This window comes from Lampris incognitus, chromosome 1 (genome assembly GCF_029633865.1).
Source record: "Lampris incognitus isolate fLamInc1 chromosome 1, fLamInc1.hap2, whole genome shotgun sequence".
In the NCBI taxonomy this organism is placed as follows: Eukaryota; Metazoa; Chordata; class Actinopteri; order Lampriformes; family Lampridae; genus Lampris; species Lampris incognitus.
The window spans coordinates 148,737,905-148,760,247 of record NC_079211.1 but is presented as its reverse complement, the minus strand read 5'-3'; the positions used below and the strand labels follow the sequence as shown (position 1 = coordinate 148,760,247).

The following is a 22,343-nucleotide window of genomic DNA, read 5'->3' as shown; positions in this document are numbered from 1 at the left end:
GTGGCCCACATATATAATAGCAAATATGACCCAAATATGCCAAATCAAATGTGGTGTTTTTTGGCAAAGATGCGTTGCTCTGGGCAACATGTGATCTGGATGTGACCCTGAAGTGGCCCCGTGTGGTAAATGGTGAATATGCCCCAAATATCACAAAACAAATATGGGCCACCTTTGGCAAACATGTGGCACATGCGGCATTGCTAAGGCTTGGTTCTGGCCCAGATCTGGCAAACAGGAGCAGACCGCCCAAGTGCCATCATTCCACGCGGTATGTGGGCCGGATGAAAGTGTCGGGTGTGGGACGGGTCCGGGCCACAGCAGTTTTGCTGTCTGGGAACGGAACAGACTGCCACGCTACCCAACGCCCATTCATCAGGTCAGTGATATTCCAACAAACACCTTCCTTTCACGCATAAAGACTACAGCTACGTCAGTTTCATCTTCATGCATCTGACACACAGCAACGACTTCTCACCTTCAACCACAAAAGGTCATGTGACTCGCTGCTCACCTGAACGTAGACCTGGTAGTCTTGGCACACAGGCTGGGATGATATCTGAGCATTTCTGGAGATGAGGCGTTCATTGTTTAGGCTGAACAGCCCACGGGAGGTCACGCGGGAGGACTGCAAGTCGGCATCCAGAGTCAAGTTGTAGGAGAAGTCTGACAGACAAGTAAAAAGAGACAGTTCCAGGCTCAATGTTTTGACAAAATCAAATAGAAAAAGAAAAACACAATTTGGATGCAAACACTATTTCCATTTTTAACCCGTTTACAGACTTTTTCCCATTTAAATTTCAGGAAATCTGGTGTCGGTGGAGTCCACGGTGGAGTCCACATAGCGTTGCATCTGAAGTTTGACATTAGCGATAACTCTCATCTTCACTGTCTGTTGTGTTTTGTTTGCCACATTTTTCATTTTCCGGAAATGACAGAAAATAGCAAAATTAACTTAAAAGTATTTTTCCAACCAGAAATACCAGAAGGGACACCGACACCACATTTTCTTTTAATTTGACTTGTTCTGTACTTGACTATACCATTCACTTCCTTCAGCTCGTTCTAGTTTTGGCTCTAGAGCCTTTTCCTCATTGTCATTACTCAGCGTCTATCTGTTTATCCATCCATCCATCATCCAAGCCGCTTATCCCAGCTGGGGCTGCTGGAGCCTATCCCAGCAGCCATTGGGCAGCAGGCGGAGAGACACCCTGGACACGCTGCCAGTCCATCACAGGGCCGACACAGTCACACCTAGGGACAAGTGATTAGGGACTGGTGGTTGAAATCTTCCACTATGACATGGACAACCCTTCAAGACCCTGACATGCCAGCAGCAGTCGTCGATGGCGTTTACATAAACGGACTCGTCAGAGGGCGCCACAGCGGATCATCTGTTTCCGTCTCTTCCTGTCCTCTGCATATTCCTCTATCACACCAACCACCTGCCTGCCCTCCCTCACCACATCCATAAACCTCCTCTTCATAGCTGCCCTCACTTCCTCGTTAATCCACCGCACTTCCTGATTCACGATCCCCACATCATCCGACCTTCTCTCTCTCTCTCTCTCTCTCTCTCTCTCTCTCTCTCTCTCTCTCTCTCTCTCTCTCTCTCTCTCTCTCTGTAAAAACATAAGGAATCTACAAAACAGTAACCCCTTGTGTGCAGAGACTAAAGAAAAGTGCATCAAGAAAAATAAATATCGCAGTTTAAAATGTTTTGGTTGAAATCTTTTTTTTCTCGTCCATCTGTGCCGAGATGAGGTGAGGGAACAACTGTAGTTAAGGAATTTCAAAACGTCCACCATGACCATAAACGGGTTAAAGAGGCAGCAAAGTTAAATGTCCAGCTTTGTTTCTTTAAAGCTGGTCGTGGTCCGAGTTACCGAGGGGTCCGACTTGGCTTCTGGGCTTGAATGCGGCGGTGAAACACAGCTTGGTGTTGAAACAGGACAGCTTACGTCCGTTAATCACACAAGGCTTACTCAGAATGCTGATTTTATCCGGCGTGAAAGAGGCTTTGGCTGTGACGGCGGCTACGCCACGAGACCTGAAAGACAACAATGCACATCACAATCAGTTCCCTCCGGGCCACTTTGTGAGACGATCAATCGAACTGATCGAACCTGACACATGCAACACGCTGTGCTGATGCGGCATCGGTCACCGCCTCAGCTCATAACCACCCAGGGACTCCCCATCAACCCCACACACGTTTGGACGAGTGACTATTTGGGAATATCGCTTTCCTCACCAGAGCTGGACCACTTTTCCATGTGTCCCGACCGATATGTCCGGTATGGTGTCGCCATTCAGATCTCCATAAGTATCCAGAGACCTCCCAAAATACTGCACCTTCGGATCCAGTTTAGAGCCGAGGATTCTCTGGAAAACATCAAACCTTCGTTTCGATAACGCTTCATAATGAGTAGCTGTAAACAGTGATTAATAAAAGAGTAACAGGACACTTATGAGCGCTTATAACGCATTTGTTAACATATGCAGGCACTTGAAAATATTAATAACCATCTCATTAATATGGTTTGGAGTGTCGTATCTAGTGTCTTCATTTTTTTTTTGTGGAGATTTTTGATTTTTTCCTCCCCAATTGTATCCGGCTAATTACCCCACTCTTCCGAGCCGTCCCGGTCTCTGCTCCACCCCCTCTGCTGATCCGGGGAGGGCTGCAGACTACCACATGCCTCCTCCCATACATGTGGAGTCACCAGCCGCTTCTTTTCACCTGACAGTGAGGAGTTTCACCAGGGGGATGTAGCGCATGGGAGGATCACGCTATTCCCCCCCCCCCCCCGCCGAGCAGGCGCCCTGACCAACCAGATGAGGCACTAGTGCAGTGACCAGGACACATACCCACATCCGGCTTCCCACCTGCAGATGCGGCCAATTGTGTCTATAGGGACGCCCGACCAAGCCGGAGGTAACACAGGGATCCGATCCGGCGATCCCCGTGTTGGTAGGTAATGGAATAGACCGCTATGCTACCCGGACTCCCCACATGTAACACGGGGATTCAAGCCGGTGATCCCCGTGTTGGTAGAAAGGACAGCACCTCCCTTATCTACTGCAGAAATGATGGAGCTTTATTCGATTTCCAGTTCAAAGAATAAGTCTGCGAGCAATGAAGCACATGCTAGAGCATCTGCCTGCAGAGTTGTGACCTTACAGTTAGGGGGCAGTATGTCAAAGATGGCTGTGTGAAAATCAGGGGGTTACGGTCTGTTTACAGATTTGAGAGCATACATTAAATATATGTCCCTGTTTTTTTTTTTAATCTATATTTAACCTCGTCCTAACAGCACTTACCCAACTAGACCATCAGGTTACTTCTAACCTGAACCATGAAGACTCTGGGTCTAAACTTGACCTTCATCTTCAGACATGTCCGCTCCGAGCTTTAATTTCATCTTGTTTTTACACGTTGTTGTAATGCCATTATTAACCATTATTCATAAATAATTATTAGTAGTTCCAAGCAATCTGCTAATGCAGGTTCTCCATCTTCCATGTGGTGAACCATCTGAGAGCTGAAGGTGCGGGATCCACCAGGTACTTTTCACAGTAAAAACTAAAAACAACATTATTTTAGACAGATTTTGGAATATATTAATTTATCGCATTCTTTATTGTTTTTAGGGAGTTGTTGCTTATGTGATGTGAGGGTCTAAGGACAGGATGTTGTGTTGCTGTAAAGCCCCCTGAGGCACATTTGTAATTTGTGATAATGGGCTACACAAATAAAGTTGACTTGACTTTGCACTAATAATTACGAAAATAAATATTTTCTCTCTCGTTTAAATTAAAAAAAAACATTTGATCACAAAAAAGAAAAAGTCATTTTTTAATGACAATGGCTGACACAGCGCCAAAAAGACACAAATATAGCGAGGTGAAACACCCAGCGGACGAAGCTCATTCCAGCACCAGACTGAATCTGGAGTTGGCTTTCACCCGCTGGCGAACACTGAGGGAGAGGATGGGGATGAAGAGCAACGCGGAGTTGGCCTGTACACTGGGATGTGTTCTGGCTACGGCGATCAGGGGGCGTGTCCTTCTGGTGTCGTTGAGATGGGGGAGGAGCCAACTTTGAATGTTGTGTTTACAAACTGCAACTGACAAATCCTACTTGTTCTTCCTTTAAATAAGACAGACGATGCAGAACATATTCGCTGCTAACCAGGCCACGCCACCAGAAACGTCACCCATCCATTACCCTGCCGCTTATCCTGCTCTCAGGGTCGCGGGGATACTGGAGCCTATCCCAGCAGTCATTGGGTAGCAGGCGGGGAGATACCCTGAACAGGCCGCCAGGCCATCATACAGGGCCGACACACACACACATTCACACCAAGGAGCAATTTAGCACGGCCGATTCACCTGACCTATATGTCTTTGGACTGTGAGGGGGGAAACTGGAGCACCCGGAAGAAACCCACGCAGACACGGGGAGAACATGCAAACTCCCCACAGAGGACGACCCCCTAGGTTGGACTACCCCGGGGCTCGAACTCAGGACCTTCTTGCTGTGAGGCGACCGCGCTAACCACTGCACCACTGTGCAGCCCTAGAAACTTAAATCTGAGGAAAATCAAAATGTGTCAAAGTGAATGCAGAGTGGTCTGATAAAAGTTAAAAAAAAAAAAGTAATGGATTACATTTACATAGCACTTTTCTAGACACCCAAAGCACTTCACATTGAAGGGGGTCACTCACTTCAACCACCACCAATGTGTAGCACCCACCTAGGTGATGCACGGCAGCCATTTTGCACCAGGACGCTCACCACACATCAGCTTGAGGTGGAGAGGGAGGAATCATTGAGCCAACTACATGGGGAAGATGATGAGGTGGCCAGATGGAGAGAGCCAGGTTGGGAATTTTGCCAGGACACCAGGGAACCCCCTATTCTTTGTGATAAGTGCCGTGGGATCTTTTTTTTATTTTTTCTTATAAATCTATTTCTAGGTTTCCCCCTTATCCCACCCAATTAACCCAATGGCATTTGGCCGGAACTCTTGTTGAATAACTCCCCTGGCTCACGTTTCCACAGGAAGGAGATAGCCGTAACACCGGCTTCCTTCAAACTCGTGTCGGCTGCTCTCGCTATTTTACACGCTGAAGCCTCGCATGGATCGCATCACCTTCAGGCCACGAAGGAGGCGTAGGGAGAATGCTTTCAGTTGCTTGGCTGCAGGCGCCCGAGTGGGCCAGAGGGGCTGCTGGAGAACGACTAGTCCCCGAACACTACCCCGATCTACACCCACTATCCCTCGGGTAAGGGTGGACTAATGAATGCCTTACCCTGTGGACGCTCTGGCCGTGACCGGTTACGGCAAGTCTGGGATACGAACCTCGCAGCCACATGACGAGTTGCAAGAATGGGTTGCAAGAACGGCGGTTTATTCCGCTCGGCCATCAGAGTGGCCTGCCGTGGGCTCTTTAATGAGCACAGTAAGTCAGGACCTCAGTTTACGTCTCATCCGAAGGACGGCATCCCCTACAGCACAGTGTCCCCGTCACTGCACTGGAGCATTGGGACCTGATATTTGTTGTTTTTTATTAGGACCAGAGCGAAGACTGCCCCCTACTGGCTCACCAACACCACTTCAGGCAGCAACCCAAGTTTTCCTGGGAGGTCTCCCATCCAAGTACTAGGCAAGCCAATACCTGCCTAGTGTCCGTCATTTGGCAGGGCCAGGGTACATGTTGGTATGGCTGTAAAATATTACACAAACAACCTTTGACCCGTAAGCTTACATTCATTAGGTTGGACTTTTTCCCCCAAATGTCCTACCTGCGAGAATTGTTTCCGTAACGTCTTCTTCACACCGTTGTAAACATACAAGACACCTCTACCGTTGTCCTCTAAGGGGGCTCCTACCACCACGTCGCTGTAGCCATCGAGGTTGAGGTCAGTGACGGCTGAGATGGCAGCTCCGAAGCGGGCGTTCTCCGCCGCTGACAGACCGCTGAGGAAACCTTGTTCATTTAAGATTCCCTATATGGATGGCAAAGTGAGAGAGAGAGACAGAGAGAGAGAGAATATGGACAAACATATAGAGAGGAACAATTTGGATTTTCTACGGCTTTTCACATCCGTCAATAAGTTTTGAGAGTTGTTGGACAACAATGACAGTTTAAAAAAACCTAATAATTCAGACTGGGCACTCAAAGGTCTTTTAGGTCAAGGTTACTCAAATCAAATGTTGATCTGAGAACTTTCACCTGAAGAAATCAGAATGTCCATCATTTATACTTAATCCATACTATCTTGATGCATGCTCAATAATCCAGGTGAGAAAATCAAAGAGGGTTGAATCAGTTCTTCTGGACAACGTTTACTGAAAGATACGTTTAATCACTCAACTAAGTGACATCTCACAGGGATCGCTGGTTCGAATCCCCGTGTTACCTCCAGGTTGGTCGGGCGTCCCTACAGGCACAATTGGCCGTGTCTGTGCGTATGTGTCCTGGCCGCTGCACTAGCGCCTCCTCTGGTCGGTTGGAGCACCGGTTCGGGGCGTGGGGGGGGGGAAATAGCGTGATGCTCTCATGTGCTACATCCCCCTGGTGAAACTCCTCACTGTCGGGTGAAAAGAAGCGGCTGGTGACTCCACATGTATGGGAGGAGGCATGTGGTAGTCTGCAGCCCTCCCTGGATTGGCAGAGGGGGTGGAGCAGAGACCGGGACGGCTCGGAAGAGTGGGGTAATTGGCCAAGTACAACTGGGGAAAAAAAGGGGGGAAAATTGCCCCAAAAAAAAAAAAAAACTAAGCAACATCCCTCTGAAGATGTCACTTAGTTTAATTCAGACAGTCTTTTTTATCCAACACCAAATCACATGTTCAGCTTTTATGTTATGTGATTCGTCGAAAATGGTGAGCTTATCTCTTTTCTTTTTTTTTTTTACCTTGGTGACAGAGAAGAGGTAGACTCTGCCTTGCTCTTTCTTCACTTCGCTCATGAACATGGGAGCTCCGACCAGCAGGAGGTCTGACACGCCATCCCGGTCAACATCCAGGGGGCAAAGGACACTGCCAAAATAGGACCCAATCTAGGACAGGAGACAAATGAAAAATAAATTCTTTTCAGAAACACTAACTCCCTTTTGAAGGGCTTTTCTTCAGACATATCAGTATTTGGAGGGGAAAAGACAACATACACAACACTTTAAAGATCCAGTCCAAGGAAAATATTTTTTGCAGTCTATGTATTTTTTAACAGAAATTTTGTTAATGTAGTGACTCAAAATATCAGAACTGCCGTTGGTGAAAATATGACTTAAGTCCCCGTGAGAAACTCTCTTCCTGGTTTTCATCATAATTAAACCATTTCAGAAAACCAGTCAGCTTCTGCTAATAAATGACATCTCGTACTCTGATTTGATCGGACAGTCAATGAATCGTCGTCATCAGTCTGACTGTTGGTGTGCTTTTGGAAAGTTGCCAAGCAGCATCATGCTAGTTAATAAGCTAGCTAGCTCATTAACTAGCATTCTCAATAAAGAAGTCAACCTCCTGAGAAGTGTGGGTGTTCAGAGAGGGAGCTCGAAAACAGTTATAACAAATCACAAACTACTTCTCAAAATGAAAAAAAAAAGACTCTCCTAACATTAACGTTACACAATAAACTTTCTGACTGATTTAAACCACTGGACTGGATCTTTAAATAAATTAAAAAAAAGACATGATGAATGGCCGATTTTACAGTTAAACCTGCAGTATCAGTTGTTGTTTTCTTGAAAATTCAGTTGGCCGGTGTATTTTAGAGCAAATCTACTCATATGTCATGTTTGTTTGTTTCTCTATTTATACATATGAAAAATAAAAAAAAAGATAAAATAATACATCATTGGAATGACAATGTGAAGGAGAATTGCCTAAAAACCCTCAAGGGGCTTGAAAAGTGGCATTCTCCAGGCAGCGCACTACAGGAAACAACTACTGCAACGTGGTACGCACAATTTGTACGTATCCATCAATAATTCCAGATACAGCAAAAGATGGACACACGGTTCGCCACAGGACCCGACGACAGTGCATCCCATAAACACCCGTGTTACCGCAGTACAATTAATCAGTCATAGTCACAAGATGCACACACACACACACACACACACACACACACACACACACATCAAGAACACTCATTCATGATACATGCAAGTATACACAAACACCATCACTAACAGACCAAGAACTCATATGGCTTAGAGTTTCCATAAGACAAGAAAAATAAAGACAAATATTTTATATATATATATATATATATATATATATATATCGCAATATACGTAGATGTAGGAAAAAAAACTTTTAATACATAGCAGTACAACCTTGTTTCATGTGTCGCGCACTCATCAGCTTCTGCTCCTCATTTGTTGAGCACTTTTCAACACCACTAACGGGTTCCAAAAAAAAAAAACCCAAAACCGCTACATACGAATACACACACATACATACACATAAAAAAAGAAAAACAAGCGATATTCATAATAGGCCTTTAGACTGATATCCATCCATCCATCATCCAAACCGCTTATCCTGCTCTCAGGGACGCTGGAGCCTATCCCAGCAGTCATTGGGTGGAAGGCAGGGAGACACCTTGGACAGGCCGCCAGACCATCACACACACACACACACACACACGTAGGGACAGTTTAGTACAGCCAATTCACCTGACCTACATATCTTTGGACTGTGGGAGGAAACCGGAGCCCCCGGAGGAAACCCACACAGACACGGGGAGAACATGCAAACTCCACACAGAGGACGACCCGAGACGACCCACCAAGGCTGGACTACCCCGGGGTTCGAACCCAGGACCCTCTTGCTGTGAGGCGACCACGCTAACCACTGCGCCACCTTGTCGCCCTGCTCATTCATAAACCAACTAACGTGTGCAGTTAATTCTCAGCCGTTTCCTCAGACGAGCTGATGTAAGATGTAAAAACATGACTGTCCAAAGAGCAGGCGGGTTAAAGCGACGGTGTGTGTGTGTGTGTGTGGTTAAAGCGACGGTGTGTGTGTGGCTTTAGTTTACAGCAGGTTTTATGGTCATGGGTTTTCCTTGTTGTAGGTTCTCACAGCAGCGTTATAAAGACACCGGTACCTGTTTTCCTCTTGCCGAGTCGACGACAACGAGCTGCTTTTGGCTGTTGACGGTGTAGACAACGACTTGTCCTGAGTGGTTGGAGCGAGGCGCACCGGCCACAAAGAACTCGCTGGGCCCGTCGCTCAAAGTGCTGACGGAGTAACCTGCACATGACACGAGTTAAACTTGTTAAAGTTCAACCAGAGAACTTCTACGACCTGCAAGTCTTACACTGTCAGGTAATGCAGGGACGTAATGCAGGGACACTGTCACTCCTCAAAGACAAATATGGAGTCCATATAAACATGAAAGGTTGATACATGCACAGCGATTCTTTTTTTTTGTGGATTTTTTTCCTTTTTCCTCTCCAATTGTACTCGGCCAATTACCCCACTCTTCTGAGCCATGCCGGTCGCTGCTCCACCCCTTCTGCTGATCCGGAGAGGGCTGCAGACTACCATATGCCTCCTCCCATACATGTGGAGTCGCCAGCCGCTTCTTTTCACCTGACAGTGAGGAGTTTCACCAGGGGGGCATAGCACGTGGGAGGATCACGCTATTCCCCACAATCCCCCCCCCCCCGAACAGGCACCCCAAGCGACCAGATGAGGCACTAGTGCAGCGAGCAGGACACATACCCACGTCTGGCTTCCCACCCGCAGACATGGCCAATTGTGTCTGTAGGGACGCCCGACCAAGCCGGAGGCAACACGGGGATTCAAACTGGCGATCCCTGTGTTGGTAGGCAACGGAATAGACCGCCATGCTACCCGGACATCAATACAGGGACTTTAATGATAAGAAAAATCTCTTTGTAACCCTGATAGTCCACCACAGCTCACAGCGTCACAAAAACATTAATAATAAAAAACATTTACAGATCTAAAAGCACATTTCAAACTCCTCCTCAGCTGCACATATTGTCATTTCTCAACACGCCATCAGAATTCCTTTAGTCTTGTTATACAGGTACAAACTTTGGCATGGTAGACTACGTTAATGCATACTCCGATTCTGCAATGGCCCTTTAGTACAGAACAACCAATGCAGCAAATAACCACAGTTTCCGTCTTTTGGCTGTTCAGACACAGAGCCTCAGAAGTGGAGAAGGCCTGGCAGCTCCTACCGAGTAATGAGCTGTGGTTTCTGTCTTGCAGGATTCCCTCAAAGGCAGAGAAAGGGAGGATGTCTGCTTTGGATCCCGTTTGGTGAACGACTGTCCCGCTCCAGGCATACGCCCCCACCGCCCCCAACATCATCACGTTCTAGGAAAACAAAGACAAAAAGCTCAGACAACAGACAGTGTGATGCAGGTTTCCCATGGCAGTAATTCTGGGTTTGTTGCCATCTGTTGTGTGTCTCGTTTAGGAAAAGCGGAGGTTGGCTCTTTTTCTACTGCTTTTATTAATCCCCGTGGGGAGATTCTTTCCCCGCATTTAACCCATCCTAGCTGTGTAGCCAGGAGCAGTGGGCAGCTGCAGCGCCCGGGGACCAACTCCAGCTCCTCTTGCCATGCCTCAGTCAGGGGCACAACAGGAGCATTAACCTCAGCCTGCATGTCTTTTTGATGGTGGGGGAAACCGGAGCACCCGGAGAAAACCCACCACACACACGGGGAGAACATGCAAACGCCACACAGAGGACGACCCCCAAGGTTGGACAACCCCGGGTTTCAAACCCAGGACCTTCTTGCTGCACCACTGTGCTGCCTGGTTCAATTCCATTTAACTTTACTGTCACTGCTGAGTGTTTGAGCACATGTACACAAACAACAAAATGTGGAAAATGCATGCTCACAGGATAATGCAAATACAGTAATGTAAGAAAACTAGGATGGAGAGGTACTGTTGCCGACTAACAGTATAATTAGTGATATAACTACAAATCAGTATCAGCAATATGATATTATAGAATAGTACATAATGGAGTACTAAAAACAGAACTGAAATATCAGAAGTTTTTTACCGTAGTCAAATGGGCTGCTCTGCTCATTTGAACCTGGTTTAATAAAAATAAAATTTTTCCTGACAGGGGCATCTGGGTAGTGAAGCAGGCTATTCCGTTGCCTACCAACACAGGGATCGCCGGTTCGAATCCCCCGTGTTGCCTCCAGCTTGGTCAGGCATCCCTACAGACACAACTGGCCGTGTCTGCGGATGGGAAGCCAGATGTGGGTATGTGTCCTGGTTGCTGCACTAGCGCCTCCTCTGGTTGGTCGGGACGCCTGTCCGGGGGGGGGGGGGTAGCGTCATCCTCCCTCCTCCCACGCACTATACCCCCTGGTGAAACTCCTCACTGTCAGGTGAAAAGAAGCGGCTGGCAACACCACATGATTAGAGGAGGCATGTGGTAGTCTGCAGCCCTTCCTGGATCAGCAGAGGGGCTGAGCAGTGACTGGGACGGCTCGGAAGAGTGGGGTAATTGGCCAAGTACAATTGGGGGGAAAAAGGGGGGAATTTTTTTTCCTGACAAAGGTTTATTTTCGTCAAGTTTTTCCTCATCGGAAATGACATCTAAAAAGGGGGGGGGGTCATACATGGCACCTATCCTTGTGGAGAATGCAACAGGTGTGAACTCCCCTGGGAGTGAACTGTGAATTTGGGAGAAACAACTAAAATGTGACATGACGTGGTCTTTCTATGCACCACGAGGGGGAAGGCATGGCTGTAAAACTCCCCGTCAGCTTTCACAAAAAAAAAGGAAGAGAGTGTCAGAGGACGGTACGACCAGGTTTTACCTGTTTTGTGGAGTAATGAGCGCTGAAGCCCACCTGGGACATCTCCATCTTGAAGTTGTCGGCCCCCTTACCAGTGCCTTGCAAGAGAACAGGATTCAGGTCAAACGAAAATCGCGTGAGGTTAAACGTTTCACACGCCATTTCAAATGCAAATAAAAGAGGAGAACAGAAGAACTGAACTGGTCTCAACAGCACTGTGAATGTGGTTTGGTGGGATGGTGAACAATGACGGACTTGTTTTGACACATCTGTCTGAGGCTCCTCTTGCAGAATGTAGGATGGTGCCGCGTCTGTCAAGTAAATTACAAGTATGAACAGGAAGTGGCGAGACATATTACATACCCTCTATGTTGAAGATGCGGTTTCCCAGTGTGCCAGCGATGGTGGAGAGGGCAGCCTCTTCAGACACGTTGAAGAAGAACTTTTCTGTGGGGACGCTGGCAATGGACTTGATTTCAGCTATTAGGTTTTTAGTGTCGATGTTTTGTCTATTGTAGTAACCCAGGACCTGAGAAGGGGGGGAGAAAAAGATTCACAAGAGAAGAAACTAAAAGCAAACTGACACAGCAGTGCAACACACAGACAAAAACACACCCAAGAACTACAAGAACACACATATTCAAACTAACACATACTATATCCAAACCAAATGAAATAAATAAATAAAAATCACTGTTCAAGGGAACAAACACCAGCCAGGATGACTGTCAGAACCTCCGGTCCGCATGGGCTAGCAGTTAGCCTAGCCTGCCCCGATTACGCGTCCTGTCAGACCGCCCTCCGTGTTTCCTCCTCGGGCACAGCTCCAGGCAGGGGCCGTGGTCCCTGTGGCGACCAGATGAAGCAGACCAAGCTCTCACTGCCAATCCAGCACCAGCTCTCCCAGCCAGACACCCCTCCCCGCACTCCACACAACGACATCAAAAACATCAGTCAATGCCAGGTGAGGCCGCCGCCAGACCGCCCTTGGTGTTATCAGAACTACCGGTCTGCATGGGCTAGCAGTTAGCTTAGCCTGCCCCGTTTCCGCGTCCTGTCAGACCGCCCTCGGCATTATCTCCTCAGGTGCAGCTCCGGGCAAGACCGTGGTCCCTGGGCCCACAGTGCAGCAGACCAAGCTCTCCCAGCCAACAAACGAAGACAAAAACTTAGACGCAGACGTGGACAAAGACACTGCGTGGACGGTACTGGGAAAGGCCGCCACAAATGTGAATTCACGCCGCCATCTTCCCACACCAGTACTGGGTGAGGCCACTGCGAACGTGAATTCACGCCACCATCTTCCCACACTGGAAGCGGGAAGGCCTTCACCAGCAAATCAAGCAGAATGTCAGAAATCTGGACAAAACAGAATGGAAGGTTCAAGTTTTCAAGTCTATTTGTTTGATCCGTTTTCACTTTGTGACACTTTCATGTCATCTTTAGCCACTTCTCCGGGGTCGGGTCACGGTGGCAGCAAGCTAGGCAGGGCACTCCAGATGTCCCTCTCCCCAGCGACGCCCCCAGCTCCTCCTGGGGGATCCCAAGGCGTTCCCAGGCCAGACTGGACATGTAGTCCCTCCACCGAGTTCTGGGTCTATCCCCTGGTCTCCTTCCAGTTGGTCCTCCTGGACCAGTCTGCGATGCCGGAAGTCGACACGCCCCGGTCCCCGCCTTTGCCTACCGCCCACCTGCATTTCACCCTACCCCAATGCTCATCCCCGCAGGTGGTGGGTTCACAGGGTGTCGCTTCAAATTATTCATGCCGGTCTTTTTCTGTGACATTTGCATTAACTTCCTGATTGTATTAATGAGCAATAAAGCTTCTGGACAATGGGGAATCAAACATTTGGTGCAAAATGTCACTGTTTCTCTGAACATTGTATGCAAGCAGCTAATCTCACGTTTTCTAAGTTTTTTTTTTTGTGGATTTTTTTCCCTTTTTCTCCCCAATTGTATCCGGCCAATCACCCCACTCTTCTGAGCCATCCTGGTTGCTACTCCACCCCCTCTGCTGATCAGGGGAGGTCTGCAGACTACCACATGCCTCCTCCCATACATGTGGAGTCACCAGCTGCTTCTTTTCAGCTGACAGTGAGGAGTTTTGCCAGGGGGACGCAGCACGTGGGAGGATCACGCTATTCCCCCCAGTCCCCCCCGAACAGGCGCCCCGACCGACCAGAGGAGGCACTAGTGCAGCACCCAGAACACATACCCACCACATCTGGCTTCCCACCCGCAGACACAGCCAATTGTGTCTTTAGGGACACCTGACCAAGCCAGAGGTAATGCGGAGATTTGAACTGCTGATCCCCGTGTCGGTAGGCAACGGAAGAGACCACCATGCTACCTGGATGCCCGTGTCTGGGGGTGGGCAGTTGGATGTGGGGTGGGTATGTGTCCTGGTTGCTGCACTGGCGCCTCCTCTGGTCGGTTGGGGCATGATCCTACCACGCGCTACGTCCCCCTGGTGAAACTCCTCACTGTCAGGTGAAAAGAAGCGACTCCACATGTATGGGAGGAGGCATGTGGTAGTTTGCAGCCCTCCCCGGATCGGCAGAGGGGGTGGAGCAGCGACTGGGACGGCTCGGAAGAGTGGGGTGATTGGTCAAGTACAATTGGAGAGAAAAATCCAAAAAAAAAGAAAAAAAAAAGAAATATGGCCTACTAAACATTGAGTACGACTGGACGTTGGTGAATTTAATCACCGATTGTATTTCTGTTTCTCAAGTTGTCGTCAACCTTCACCGAAATGGCATTTTAGTTGTGGTTGTCATTTTTCCAGGATGTTTCAGTCAGTCATGGTCATCATCATCATCAGGAATAAAGGAGTCTATGTCAGATACCTTCACCACGCTTTTTGTTGACTACATGAAACCCGGGGGGCTGGTGGCGCCTTCTTGAAAACAAAACCACCTCTGTAAACCCTTTTCATGTTCCTTGAGATGGTTACCAATCAGCAGCATACGCCACTGAAAATGACAGATCTTTCCTAAAGAGACACATTCATCTTTAAAAGCATTCGTGGATTCCTTTGTTCTTACTTTTATATATTTATGTTGGTGGGAACTTTTTTCTTCCTAAAATTACAGTCATAGACAGTAAAACTGGTAGATGGTCACTGATGTCATGTATTAAAAGCTGCTCTCAGTGTGGCCTTCTAGAATATGTGTGAATATATTGTGTATTAAGTTGGCACAGGACATCATAGGCTGCTTAAGGTGTGTAACTGACAGTAAGGACATAGGGCCTATATCAGCACCTCGGTTTATTCGATGCCTGCAGACACGTGGATTTTAAACACGAGTCATCCTACAGTCCATCCATCCATCCATTATGTGTATCGCTTATCCTGCTCTCAGGGTCGCGGGGATGCTGGAGCCTATCCCAGCAGTCATTGGGAGGCACCCTGGACAGGCTGCTAAGCCATCACACAGGGCCCACACACACACACACACACATTCACACCTAGGGACAATTTAGTACGGCCGATTCACCTGACCTACATGTCTTTGGACTGTGGGAGGAAAGCGGAGCACCCGGAGGAAACCCACGCAGACATAGGGAGAACATGCAAACGCCACACAGAGGACGACCCGGGACGACCCCCAAAGCTGGACTACCCCGGGGCTCGAACCCAGGACCTTCTTGCTGTGAGGCAACTGCGCTACCCACTGCGCCACCGTGCTGCCCCATCCTACAATCACCACAGCTGTACTGTGTAAGTGTTATGATGATGGTATAGGTTTAATGAGCCACACACGATGACTTACAGCAATACCAAAGCGAGTAATTCCTTGTTTTTCACAGTCTGCGATGACCACTTCCTTCATTGCTCCATCATGTGACTCCCCGTCGGTAACAACCACCATCACCTTGGCAGCGCCAGCACGGCCGCCGTTATCTGAATGGAAACCCCACTGACTGAGAGAATGGACAGGCATTACTAATTTTCCCACAAAAAGCAGCTGACGCACTAAACACTCATCAGATTTGATGCTCTGCTACAAATTCAAGAGGATTGCAAAATACAAAAAGGGGAACGCTCTAAATTACAGGCCATTCAACACACAGAAATGACCAAATTACCATGAGTAAACTAGATGTGAAGAAGCTATGTAATTACTGAGTAAAATGATGCAATTGAACTATGATGAGTGGTCATTTCTGAGTAATACATGAATGAAATAGGGTCTTTTCTGTATCTGTAATTTGCTTCCTTGTCATTATACTGTGCTGTGAAATATAATCTACATTAAACACTGTATGAGATAGATTCACACATCACATTGTACCAAACAAGTATTTTAAATCCTTTGTGTCACAGGGATAAATGGTAATTATCTGTTACACTTGAATATAATTGTAATTATCTGTTAAACTTGGATATAAGGTGAATATTGAATGTGGTGCTATCTTTACTATGGTTATGTAACTCAGCAGGACGTTCCAGCCATCCATCCATCCATTATCCAAGCTACTTATCCCAACTGGGGTCACGAGGATGCTGGAGCCTATCCCAGCAGTCATTGGGTGGCAGGTGGGGAGACACCCTGGACAGGCCACCAGGCCATCACACAGGGCCTCCACATTCACACCTAGGGACAATTTAGTACAGCCAATTCACCTGACCTACATGTCTTTGGATTGTGGGAGGAAACCAGAGCACCCAGAGGAAACCCACACAGACACGGGGAGAACATGCAAACTCCACACAGAGGATGACCCGGGATGACCCCCAAGGTTGGACTACCCCGGGGTTCAAATCCCAGGCCTTCTTGTTGTGAGCCGACCATGTTAACCACTGCGCCACCACGCCACCCAGGACATTCAATCTACTACTACTACTACTCTCAGCTGCTCCCGTTAGGGGTCGCCACAGTGGATCACCCGTCTCCATCTCTTCCTGTCCTCTCCATCGTCCTCTGTCACACCAGCCACCTGCATGTCCTCCCTCACTACATCCATAAACCTCCTCTTCGGCCTTCCTCGTTTCCTCTTCCCTGGCAGCTCCATATTCAGCATCTCTGTGAATGTTCTCATTCATCCAGGTCATGGTTATCCAAAGGAGTTGAATCAAGTGCAACTGGACTTGGTATATATCCGTGAAGACGTTTCGCCTCTCATCCAAGAGGCTTCCTCAGTTCGTGCCTTTCTGACTAGACCAAGCTAGTCATTGTCATTTAATAATGCTGTTAAGTATCTGTGAAATGTATCTTATATCTTATTATTTTAATTTACGGTTATTAATATTGCCTGCGGAAATGGTGTTGCTTCACGTCACTTTTTCTGTACCTCCTGTGCTTCCGTAGCTTCCGCCTTCCCCTCGCAGCGCCGTTTTAGCTTGGGCTAGTCAGAAAGGCACGAACTGAGGAAGCCTCTTGGATGAGAGGCGAAACGTCTTCACGGATATATACCAAGTCCAGTTGCACTTGATTCAACTCCTTTGACCATATTCAGCATCCTTCTCCCAATATACCTTTCTTTCTCTCCCAGCATTTTTCACACAGCTCCCCTCGTCAATGCAAAACGGCGCGGCGAGGGGAAGGCGGAAGCTACGGAAGCACAGGAGGTACAGAAAAAGTGACGTGAAGCAACATCATTTCCGCAGGCAATATTAATAACCGTAAATTAAAATAGTAAGATATAAGATACATTTCACAAATACTTAACAGCAGTATTAAATGACAAATAAATTCAAACACACTAATTGGAAATAAATGAATTAAGTGCCTTTTTTTAACTCCGCTACACCCGCCCCCACTGAATCTTATCGAATCTGAGCACCAGCTACACAGTACGCACTATAGAAAACACCACAAATCACAAAGGGTCATCGTAAAGAAAGGTAGAAAGGTAGATAGACTTTCAATATTCACCTTATATCCAAGTTTAACAGATAATTATTATTTATCCCTGTGACACAAAGGATTTAAAATACTTGTTTGGTACAATGTGAGTTGTGAATTTATCCCACAAAGTGTTTGATGTAGATTATATTTAATGGCACATTTTAATTACCAGGAAGCAACTAGAGATATAGAAAAGACCCTATTCTATTCATATATTACTCAGAAATTACCCCTCATTATAGTTAAAACATATCATTTATTCGGATATTACATGGTTATTTCTGCATAACGAATGGCCTGTAGTTTAAAGCATTACCAAAAAAAAAGAAAAGAAAAAAAAGCTGAGACTCCATTTTCTTGGTTACTTAGTAGGTTGATGCACATCACACACACACACACACACACACACACACACACACACACACACACACACACACACACACACACACACACACACACACACAAAGCATAGACACAAATAAAGCATAGACACAAATAAAGCATAGACACAAATAAAGCCACCCACCTGGCATACTGGATAGCGTGAAAGGTATTAGTAGATCCACCGTACATCTGCACGATGTTGGAGGCTACAGCAACCACTTCCTCTTTGGTTTCATAGTCCTTCAGCCTGAATTCGAATTGGGCCGTTTCTCCGTACTGAATGACACTAACCTGACACGAGAACAAACGGCGAGTTAAAACAGACAGCGAGTTCAACGACGGCGAGAAGGCAAAACAGCAAATGGGCGAATCCCTTCCATCTGGCAACGCATGGCAAGTTCATTTGTACATTTTGTACACAGAGGCAGTTCACAGTGTTTTATGTCAGGCATGGAAAGACTTTAAATAAGACCAGTAGAAATGAAAAACAACAAACATAGAATCCATCCATCCATCATCCAAGCTGCTTATATCCTAGTTGGGGTCACAGGGATGTTGGAGCCTATCTCAGCAGTCACTGGGCGGCAGGCGGGGAGACACCCTGACAGGCCGCCAGGCCATCACAGGAAAAACAAATAAAAAACAAAACAAACAATACAGAAGCACAAACAAAAAACAACAAAAAATGATAAGAACAAAAAATAAGAAATAAAAAATAAGACCAAACAACAGAAAAGACAAAAACAAATGATAACAAAATTTTAAAGAAAAACAAAGAATAAAAAAGTGCAGGATCAAAGAGCAAAGTGAAAAAATGGTCAAAGTGAAAATGAAGATTCAGCTAATGGCATGGCAACATAAAAGTTTTAGGTTAGTCTTAAAAGCGGTCAGAGTTGGGGTGTATGTGGGGGGCGTAGCAGTTTATTCCGTTGCCTACCAACATGGGGATCGCTGGTTCGAATCCCCGTGTTACCTCCGGCTTGGTCGGGCATCCCTACAGACACAACTGGCCGTGTCTGCGGGCGGGGAGCCGGATGTGGCTGTGTCCTGTTCGATGCACTAGCGCCTCCTCTGGTCGGTCAGGGCGCCTGTTCAGGGGGGAGGGGGGAACTGGGGGGAATAGTGTGATCCTCCCACGTGCTACATCCACCTGGTGAAACTCCTCACTGTCAGGTGAAAAGAAGCGGCTGGCGACTCCACATGTATCGGAGGAGACATGTGGTAGTCTGCAGCCCACCCAGGATAAACAGAGGGGGTGGAGCAGCGACCGGGACAGCGCAGAAGAGTAGGGTAATTGGCCGGATACAATTGGGGAGAAAGGGGGGGGGGGTCCAAAACAAAAAAGTGGTCATAAATCTTCTGGATCTTGTGTAGCGTAATAACATAACGCTGCTTCACTGTGTTGGGTTTAATAGTTAGCAGACTGGTCCCAGATGACCTGAGAGGTCAAGGAGGTTCTTCCCATACGTTAACTTGCTCCATTTTTACAGTATGGTGTCGTCAGGAGTCCATTGGGCACAACCTAAATGACGCACCTGGGTTTTTTCCGGCCCGATGTCCAGCGCCGGTATCAGTTTCTGTAGAAACTCGACCATCGGAGCCCACGGGTAAATACTGTTGGAGCCATCCAAAACAATCACGATGTCCATAGGACCCCCACAAGCTGGAAATGAAACAGGGTAAAGAGGCAGGTGTCAAACATAAGATACGGTGGGATGATGGATTGCCCCTTCTTTTCGTTGTGCATGTTCCTGCTGGCGGCAAGCTCATTCGTTATTGGCTTGTTAATAAACCCTTACACGCGGGGTATCACATCAAGCAGATGGCATACTGTAGATAATACTGATGCAGTATTTGGTGTGTAAGTGATGGATGGTCTTACTCTGGACGGCAGGGGAAAAGGCAGGCTGAGGTTCGAAGAGGGGGCTGACGCCTGCACACAGTCCTGGGTAGTAGTCCTGACTGCCACACCGTTGTGCCCAAAGAGGTCCACACACCTTTACCAGGACAACAGCGAACAGATTTAGTGTTTCCACCATTATCATGTATCTTTAACTATAAGAGACTGTCCTCAACCAAAAAACGACCCCATAGTTGGTTTGTACAGGCAGCTTATTACAACCTATAGGAAGGTTTTAAGCTACTTCCTCGTGGACCTCCGTAATTATAATACGTCACTTTCCCTGTAACAATAAGCATCTCCTTCTATAAGCTCTCGCGAGAAGGAACATTAATAAAAGCAAAGTTTAATGTCCACGCTAGCTGACTTGTTAACTTGTGGCTAACGTTAAGTTAGCTCTTATAACGTTATTCATAGGTAAACATACTGCCAATAGCAATCCTAGTTACTATACTAAACGACGAAACAACACAAAAACACACTGACTACATATTGTATTGTTCTCACATTGTTTTAAAAACCCACAATGCACAGAGGCGAAAAGTACCTGTTGCATATCTCCTGCCGCCGCTAGGGGCGCTAATTTAGGACGCGCTCCTGTGGGTCATATTAGAGGACAAATGACCTATGTGGTCGTACGGGTTGGAGGACTTGTTAAATATTGCCAAGAAGATTTCCTGTACATGGACTATGTATACCAATTTACATGTTAGATGGCCAGTCACAGTCTTCTAGTCTCACACCAAGTATGGCAATTAAAGGATGTGGATCAATAGTTGTACTATCGCTTAAGATTTTAAATATTGCTGACCAAAATGTATTTAGCTTAGGGCATGTCCAGAACATATGCAACAAGGTAGCTGGTGCATGTTTACATCTGTCACAAGTGGGGTTGATGTTGGGGTAAATTTTGGCCAATTTAGCTTTGGTAAGGTGGACACGGTGAACAATCTTAAACTGGATGAGCCCAAATCTACTGCATGAAGAGGAAGAGAGTACCTGATCCAAATCTACTGCATGAAGAAGAGTGTACCTGATCCAAATCTACCGCATGAAGAGGAAGAGTGTACCTGATCCAAATCTACCGCATGAAGAGGAAGAGTGTACCTGATCCAAATCTACCGCATGAAGAGGAAGAGCGTACCTGATCCAAATCTACCGCATGAAGAGGAAGAGTGTACCCGATCCAAATCTACTGCACGAAGAGGAAGAGAGTACCCGATCCAAATCTACTGCACGAAGAGGAAGAGAGTACCTGATCCAAATCTACTGCATGGAGAGGAATTGAGTACCTGATCCAAATCTACCGCATGAAGAGGAAGAGAGTACCTGATCCAAATCTACTGCATGAAGAGGAAGAGTGTACCTGATCCAAATCTACCACATGAAGAGGAAGAGAGTACCTGATCCAAATCTACCGCATGAAGAGGAAGAGAGTACCTGATCCAAATCTACTGCATGAAGAGGAAGAGTGTACCTGATCCAAATCTACCGCATGAAGAGGAATTGAGTACCTGATCCAAATCTACTGCATGAAGAGGAAGAGTGTACCCGATCCAAATCTACTGCACGAAGAGGAAGCGAGTACCTGATCCAAATCTACTGCATGAAGAGGAAGAGAGTATCTGATCCAAATCTACTGCATGAAGAGTAAGCGAGTACCTGATCCAAATCTACTTCATGAAGAGGAAGAGTGTACCTGATCCAAATCTACTGCATGAAGAGGAAGAGAGTACCTGATCCAAATCTACTGCATGAAGAGGAAGAGAGTACCTGATCCAAATCTACTGCATGAAGAGCAAGAGTGTACCTGATCCAAATCTACCGCATGAAGAGGAAGAGAGTACCTGATCCAAATCTACCGCATGAAGAGGAAGAGAGTACCTGATCCAAATCTACTGCATGAAGAAGAGTGTACCTGATCCAAATCTACCGCATGAAGAGGAAGAGTGTACCTGATCCAAATCTACTGCATGGAGAGGAATTGAGTACCTGATCCAAATCTACCGCATGAAGAGGAAGAGAGTACCTGATCCAAATCTACTGCATGAAGAGGAAGAGTGTACCTGATCCAAATCTACCGCATGAAGAGGAAGAGTGTACCTGATCCAAATCTACCGCATGAAGAGGAAGAGAGTACCTGATCCAAATCTACTGCATGAAGAGGAAGAGTGTACCCGATCCAAATCTACTGCACGAAGAGGAAGAGAGTACCCGATCCAAATCTACTGCACGAAGAGGAAGAGAGTACCTGATCCAAATCTACTGCATGGAGAGGAATTGAGTACCTGATCCAAATCTACCGCATGAAGAGGAAGAGAGTACCTGATCCAAATCTACTGCATGAAGAGGAAGAGTGTACCTGATCCAAATCTACCAC

The 22,343-nt window shown here is 46.9% G+C and overlaps 1 protein-coding gene across 1 annotated transcript in view; it reads right to left on the bottom strand.

Annotated features, from left to right (window-relative positions):
• Window positions 1-22,343, bottom strand: part of LOC130114747 (integrin alpha-2-like) — a 55,103-nt gene that overhangs the window by 21,500 nt on the left and 11,260 nt on the right. The window contains exons 5-17 of the mRNA XM_056282650.1: window positions 19,946-20,060; window positions 19,599-19,726; window positions 18,206-18,354; window positions 15,601-15,751; window positions 12,191-12,356; window positions 11,849-11,925; window positions 10,238-10,376; window positions 9,130-9,275; window positions 6,929-7,072; window positions 5,813-6,016; window positions 2,255-2,385; window positions 1,887-2,050; window positions 515-666 (exon numbers count right to left, since the gene is read on the bottom strand). Of these exons, the coding sequence (XP_056138625.1) occupies window positions 515-666; window positions 1,887-2,050; window positions 2,255-2,385; window positions 5,813-6,016; window positions 6,929-7,072; window positions 9,130-9,275; window positions 10,238-10,376; window positions 11,849-11,925; window positions 12,191-12,356; window positions 15,601-15,751; window positions 18,206-18,354; window positions 19,599-19,726; window positions 19,946-20,060 (1,866 nt within the window). The remainder of the gene's footprint in view (window positions 1-514; window positions 667-1,886; window positions 2,051-2,254; window positions 2,386-5,812; window positions 6,017-6,928; window positions 7,073-9,129; window positions 9,276-10,237; window positions 10,377-11,848; window positions 11,926-12,190; window positions 12,357-15,600; window positions 15,752-18,205; window positions 18,355-19,598; window positions 19,727-19,945; window positions 20,061-22,343) is intronic.